Raw genomic sequence first — 6838 nt, forward strand, 5'->3', positions numbered from 1 at the left:
TGACAGCCCTAACGCCATCGAACCCCCCCACTCAAAAAAAACTTAAGTAAATCTACTTATCGACATTCAAATTTGTATATAAGGAAGGTATAATTAACATTGTTTGTGGTTTAGGTCTTTCTAGCTCTTAGGATACTCAAATGAAAATTATTATCCCCTTCATTGCTTGCCACCTAGTGAGGCTGTGGCCTAAATGTTAGGTGAACTATATAACCTTTTATACCTTTTCTTAATTTTTTAAATTGAATTCCCTTTTCCTTTTTTTTATAGCATCTACATGGAAATTGTCGAAGCATACACTTTAAAGACGAGTACCGAGCAGAAAATCCCTAGGGTAGTCCACGCCTCCAATCATTTGATTAGTCACTTTTGTTGTTTTCCCTTTGTCTATCTGAATTTCGTTATTCCAGTTCTCCGATTTTAACATTTCGTTCCATTAATAAAACTTTAAACATTTCATTGACGCCTACCGCGGTTGGGGACGATGACCGGCATTTGGTTACGTCCTTATCAAATCAGTGGATAAATAAATTGATCGGTGGTTTTGGGTCGCGCTGATCCATACCCAGTAGTCGTCTAACAAGAGTACGTGAGCTTACCTGACGGTGGCCACTGCCATGTCACGAGGAAGCCGTCCCTCATGAGTTCCTCGTAGTTGCCAGCGTCGATCTTCACAGACCTTCCAAGCACCGGCTTGACGGAATAGTTGCAGCCCTCCAAGAAGTAGCTGCCATGACCATCGTAACGCTCGGCAGCGACGCGAACATACGTGTTGTTGCGGCACATCGTCTCTGCAAGCCCCACGGATGGCGGCAGCGGCTTGATGCAATTGTAGAAGATGAGATTCTGATTGAGGGGGCTGATCGAGAACAGACGACCGAACTTGGAGGTGGCGTTGCCTGTCGGGATGTAGCAGCCTAGTTCCAGGTGTCTAGAGTCATTGTGATCCTGGGTCTCAGCGATGAGCAAGGAGGCGTTGTCGTAAAAGATGCTGAGGATCTGCATGAAGAACTCGGTCTGATAGTATCCGAGGTATGGGGTGTTGTTACGGCAACGAACCTGGAACAGTGCATAGCAGTGCGTCACGGCGTCCTCCTCCGGAACGAGCCCAAACGGGAAGGAGATGTTCACGTTGCCGCATAGCTGGGTCGGGCAGTGCTCTCTGCCTTGCCTATCTGCTGCTGCAGCAGGCATCAGTGGTGCCGAGAAGGCCACCCACACCGACGAGGCGAGGAAGACCAACAAGGCCGAAGCCATGGGAGCACGTGAAGGTTCGATGATGGCAGTAGCCTTCGGCCAGCAGCCTGACGACTTCTCCACGCTGGCCGCCGCCGCCCGGATGAGGAAGGAAGTGAGCAGGAGCAGGAGCAGCAGGAGCGGATGTGTATCGGATTGTGGATGGGGTGGCAGTGGAATGGTTTGGAGTTCGGTGACGGTGAGGGAGGTGAACAAGGAATGGAACGGACTGGGGGGCGGAGCGGATATGAGGTGAGGGGAGAAAGGACGGTGACGAGCGGTTTGACTGGTCGTGGTCCCTCCAACCGTCTGATTGGTCCTCTTTTTTTTTTGTCTCTTTCTTTGTTTTCCTTTCTGTATCTATTTGTTCCGGTGTTAATATCTCATTGACTTGTGTGTTGGCGGACGTACGCCGGACGGCAGAGTGGTGGCGGCGAACACGCCTACCGCGGTTGGGGACGACGACATGCGTTTCGCTACGCCCTTATCAAATCAGTGGGTTGGGTCGCCAGGTCCGTACTCTGGAGTCTCTACGCCTTACGCTGATGAGGCTCGTTCTAGGGGAGTACTAGGAAATGTCTGGCTGTTCCAAGGTTCTTCTATAGGACAAAGTGATGTATTAGTTGGAAGAGTGAAATATACCTGACTTCAGTGGCGCCTCCCATGTCAAGAGGAAGCCATCGCTGATGAGCTCCTTGTAGTTGCTCGCGTTCGCATGGCCATACCTCGCAAGCACCGGCACGACGGTATAGCTGCAGCCCTCCAAAAAGTAGCTGCCGTAGCTTCCCGAGCCGTCGGAACGCCCGGCGACGCGAACGAACGTCCTGTTCCCGCAGGTCGTCTCCACCAGCCCGCGGCTCCACCTCTCCTCCTCCGACAGTGGCTTCATGCAGTTGTAGAAGATCAGGTTCTGGTTAATAGGGCTGATCGAGAAGGGAAGGCCGAGTTTGTTGGAGCTGTTGTTCGTCGGGGCGTGGCATTTTTCCGAAGCAGAGTTATTGAAGTCTTGGAGCTTGTGGACATCGGCAAGGAGCAAGGAGGCGTTGTTGTAGAAGATGTCGAGGATCTGGAACTGGTGGCCGTAGAGCCGATTATTGTAGCCGAGGTACGGGTTGTTGTTCAAGCAACGAACCTGGAACCCAATCAAACCGCAGCTGGTCTCCGTCGTCTCATCCGGGACGATCGCGAACGGGAAGGTGATGTTGACTTTGCCGCATGCCACTGGCACGGTCGGGCAGTGCTCTTCTCCGGCCGCAAGCATCACTGGCACCGCCGAGACGAGGAAGAGCAGCAAGGACGACGGAGCCATGGGAGCAGACGGAAAGGTTTCGACGATGGCAGTAGAGGGTGGTAGCTCAGTTCTGGGACGAAGACAGGCACTAGTGGCTTGACTATTATCAAAAAGAAATGGTGAAGGTGAGTCCGGGCGTCCTGTGTGTGGACACTAGACGGTAGCGGCCGAAACCTTTGACTGGGCATTCGGGCCGTCATCATCCGCCGAGCGGCCGAGCCCGGGAATTCCGAGGTGCCCGACGGACGGGTCAAAGCGACGACTGTCGCGAGCCACCGACGTGACCGGATGCGCGGCAGGCCTCGTGATCAGCTCCGGGCAAAGGTCCTCTCACTTTTTGTCAAACCGTGGACTGGTGTTAGCGAACGGCAACAACTGTTTGTACACACGGAAGCCGCTAGAGGCTATTCCTACAGGGACCAGCAGCGGACTTTGAAGGGTGGTCGCCGCGGAGCACGACACACGCTAGATCTTGACTTGTAGTTTCAACCTGACTCTGTTGGCAAAAGCTACGAAAGTATGTATACTAACAACACAATCTGAAGTGTTTTTTACGGGACTCAGTTGCCACTGATTTTTGCACGGTTGATTTAGGTGTGTTTGCCACAAAACAAATTTAAATCACATGGTATCTTCTATTTTTAAACGAATGTGTTCCGGTCGATTTCATAGGACCGGAATCCGTGGGCAAAGCTAGCAACTGCTTTTCTCCCTGGATAGTTTCGAACAAACTCGTGCTAGGAAAATATCTAGTGGAATCTTAGTCACTGTCAGCCAAAATAATAGTTCTAATATTTGCATGAAATCCTTACTTGCGCAAAACAAAACGCAAAAACTTTAAAATTGTATGCAATCTTAGATTAGTGAAAATGCCATACAAGGTTGGGGAGTGCAACAATCCTATTATTACTTTTGCTATTTTCAATCAAAGTTTACTACTTGACTCCAAAAAGGCATTTAAGCTTGAATTATTCTAAGAGAAATGCAAGCATTCCTATAAATAGAGTGCTAATATGAAGGAAAACAATGCACGTTCCATATCCACTCACCTTGCCCACAACTTTATTCGGTATCCTAAGTTGCATTGGGTGTCTGGGTGTGTGTGTTTTACACATGTTGTTGGCAGCCGTGTCACCACTAGTGACCTCTAGTGGGGCTGTGCCTTTAGTTACTCCCTTCGTTCCAAATTGTAGATCGCTTTGACTTTTCTAGGTTCATAGATTTTACTATGCATCTAGATATACATTATGTCTAGATACATAGCAAAATCTATGAATCTCAAAAAGCCAAAACGACCTACATTTTGGAACGGAGGAAATACGTGAAAAGACCAAGCATCTTTTTTTTATATAAGTACGATGTTTTTTCCTTCTTTGAGTTGAATCCCCTTTTCTCTTTTTCATAGTATTGTGCTTGGAAATTGTTGAGTCAAACACTTTGAAGTTAGAACTTGAAATTTTGTTTTAGATGCGGATACTTTAAAACATACTTTTGCTAGTTTCAATTGTTGAAATTAAGTGGAAGGGTCAAAATCTGAGTTCTATGATTGAAAGTTCCATTCAAGGCTCCATTGAAAGTTGGCATGCTAGTTGAAAGTTGTTTTTGCCTAGTTCGAAGTCATCGATCACCCTAGTTCAAACATTTGAATTCTCTTCTTAAAAGTTGAGGTCAAGGTCGAGGTATACGTAAGTTCATTTTAAGTTTTGGTGAGAGAAGAGAGTATATATAGCTGCACGCATAACAGTAAAGTAGTATAACTTTTTTGTAAAGATAACCATAGTGGGGCCCTGCCCTATATGTTAGGTAACATTTTGTATCAAAAGCTTTCTCTTTGAGTTGAATTCCCTTTCTCCTTTTTTATAGTAGTATATCCTTCATGGCAATTGTCGAACACTTTAAAGTAAGAATTTGATAGTTTGAAGTGGGTGTCAAGACTCATAGCATATTTTGGCCTTTTTGAATGTATGAATATTGGAAGTCAAAATCTGAATTCTTTGATTGGAATTTCTGATCAAGGTTCCACTGAAAGTTGGTATTTGATAGTTGAAACTGTTTTTACTAGTTGGAAGTCATGTATCTCTACAATTGAAACATATGAATTTTTTTCATTCAATTTAAAGTTTTAGGTCAAGATCGAATTGATATATACAAATTCTGTTGACATGATAGTAATATGTGTAACCAAATAACGGGCTCCTATGTATCCTAGAATTTTCTTATAAATTGTTGTATTCCATTGGAATTTTGTAGGGATTCTACCATGAGGCTCAATGTCACACTAAAATTTTAATTTCTTCTCTCACCTCAAAGTCATGTGTTTTTCTTATGCATTCCATCTAAATGGTTATTGATGCTGCTTTTCTACGGCAAAGCTCCAAGCTCTAAGCTTATGAACAAAGCCTATGACAATTTGGATTTTTTTGTTCATATTTATAAATCAAACACTACAAGACAATATTTGCCTGTAATTTGGGCTGAGATCCAAAGACTATCATGTAAACCTACTTGAGATACTTGTCCATAAAAAGTGCCCCTTATTGTTTTGACTAGAAAATCAGAAGTGCAGCTTTGGTGGCCACTTGTGACCCTAGCCTTACGCACTTAGTGCACCCACTTGCCACAAATGGACACTTCAGCAAAGACAGCAAGTCAGCAATGCTAACGGCAACCTACTAATAGCAATAAAGATATGGATCAAGCTGAAGCTTGAGGCAAGTGATGATATACCCTACCGTTGATGTGCCAGCGCACTAACGGGAACGATCATATCATGCGCGAAAGAGCACGTGGAGAAGCTAATGGCAGGCGAAAGCGACGACCGGCAGCGGCAGGCCCCCTCCCCTGTTGCTCCGCGCCGCGGCGAGCACCCGGCAGGGAAGACGACATTGACCGCACACGCGTTTACCAGGGAAGACGACATCACTCCAGCTGCCGCGGGCCATTCTACCGGTGGATCGAGGGAAACTAGCCAAGGTTACTGAGAGCGAGAGCTGCGTGCAAAATCTCCATGGGGCCTACGAGGATCCAACCCCATGGGCAGCACTACCGCGACGCCAATGCATGCGCCAGCACCGCTGCGCCTTCGCCACGCCGCAATCCGCATGATGCAATGGACCAAGAAAGTCTTGCAGCTGAAAGCGGCATGCGCCGGGTCGCCCGCCGGCGTCCACACACGCTGACTACTGCACGTGTACGGAGGGAAGTGGGAGAGTGACAACTCACCGGAGCATGTCGACCCCGCCGCGCGCCTGCCGTCGGGGCAGAGGCACCGGAACGCCGCGGTGGCGTTGTCGTACCGGCACTTCCCGCCCCTCGCGTTGCAGGCGGCGCAGTCGCCGATCCCTGCCGCCTCCCACTTCAGGACGAATCCGTCCTTCAGGAGCCGGCTGTAGTTGGCCGCCGTCATGGTCTCCGCCTCCCTCCCCAGCACTGGGATGTACGTGTACGTGCACCCGTCCGACGCGATCGCCGGCGGCTTGTCCCAGTAGTAGGCCCCGCCGAGGTACGCGTAGATGGGGGCACGGCAGCTGGAGGTGGCGTTCACGTACTCGTCGGGTCCGATCGGGGCCGCGCCGCCGGTGCAGTTGTAGAGGAAGCACAGGGCGCGGTTCCGGGGGCTAATGGTGAACGGGCTGAGCGCGATGCTGACCGACATGTTGAAGTCGGTGCGGCACACGCCGTCGGCGGCGGCGACCCTGGTGTGGGAGGCGACGAAGGAGTAGTTGGCGTAATCGATGGAGAGGACGTGGATGGAGGAGCCCTTCAGTGAGGCTACGCTCCGGCGGTGGTCGTCGCTGCACCAGATCTCGAAGGACGGGTGGCCGCAGGGTGATGAGGTCTGGTTGCCGCTGCCCAACCAGAATGGGTATCTGAGAGTGAGGTTCCCGCATGTCGCCGGCTCGCAGTCGGCGCTTGCATGGTCTTGGAGGAGGAGCAAGGAGGCGGCCAGCGGGAAGAGGACCAGGGCCGGATGCATCAAGCTTGTTTTTCGATCAGTATAGGAGCTAGGAGGCTGCGGAATGGAGGGGATTGGGGAATGGGGATGTGTGCAAGGGAGGCGGAGGTCCAACGGGAAGAAGCAATATTGACATTTAACTTGTCTGAATAGTCTATCCGGTTTCTTAGACTTTATTTTAATCAGCAGGACTGCAAGAGCAGGAAATTCAGTGTTGTCCTGTCAGTTCACTGACCTTTCTTATAATTATATTTTTCGATTTTGCAAGTCCAGCTACCGACTTGTATATAAGAAGATAAGGCCTTGTTTAATTGGGAATGGCAAAATTGGCATTTTGCCATAAATGCGTAACTGTA

The 6838-nt window shown here is 49.1% G+C and overlaps 1 protein-coding gene across 5 annotated transcripts in view; it reads right to left on the reverse strand.

The window, feature by feature from the left end:
• The window catches only part of LOC101773529 (LEAF RUST 10 DISEASE-RESISTANCE LOCUS RECEPTOR-LIKE PROTEIN KINASE-like 1.2), a 15941-nt gene extending 9333 nt beyond the window's left edge, over positions 1 to 6608 (reverse strand). The window contains exons 1-2 of one of the 5 annotated variants that reach the window (XM_004967964.4): positions 1060 to 1834; positions 600 to 999 (exon numbers count right to left, since the gene is read on the reverse strand). In XM_004967964.4, coding sequence (XP_004968021.1) covers positions 600 to 999; positions 1060 to 1257 — 598 coding nt within the window. In that variant the 5' untranslated portion in view covers positions 1258 to 1834. Of the gene's footprint in view, positions 1 to 599; positions 1836 to 1878; positions 2658 to 5749 lie in introns of those variants that run through there. The other 4 variants (XM_004967965.4, XM_004967961.2, XM_012846312.3 and 1 more) reach the window with 4 other exon arrangements.
• Between the last annotated feature and the right edge of the window lie 230 nt (positions 6609 to 6838).

This window comes from Setaria italica, chromosome V (assembly GCF_000263155.2).
Source record: "Setaria italica strain Yugu1 chromosome V, Setaria_italica_v2.0, whole genome shotgun sequence".
In the NCBI taxonomy this organism is placed as follows: domain Eukaryota; kingdom Viridiplantae; phylum Streptophyta; class Magnoliopsida; order Poales; family Poaceae; genus Setaria; species Setaria italica.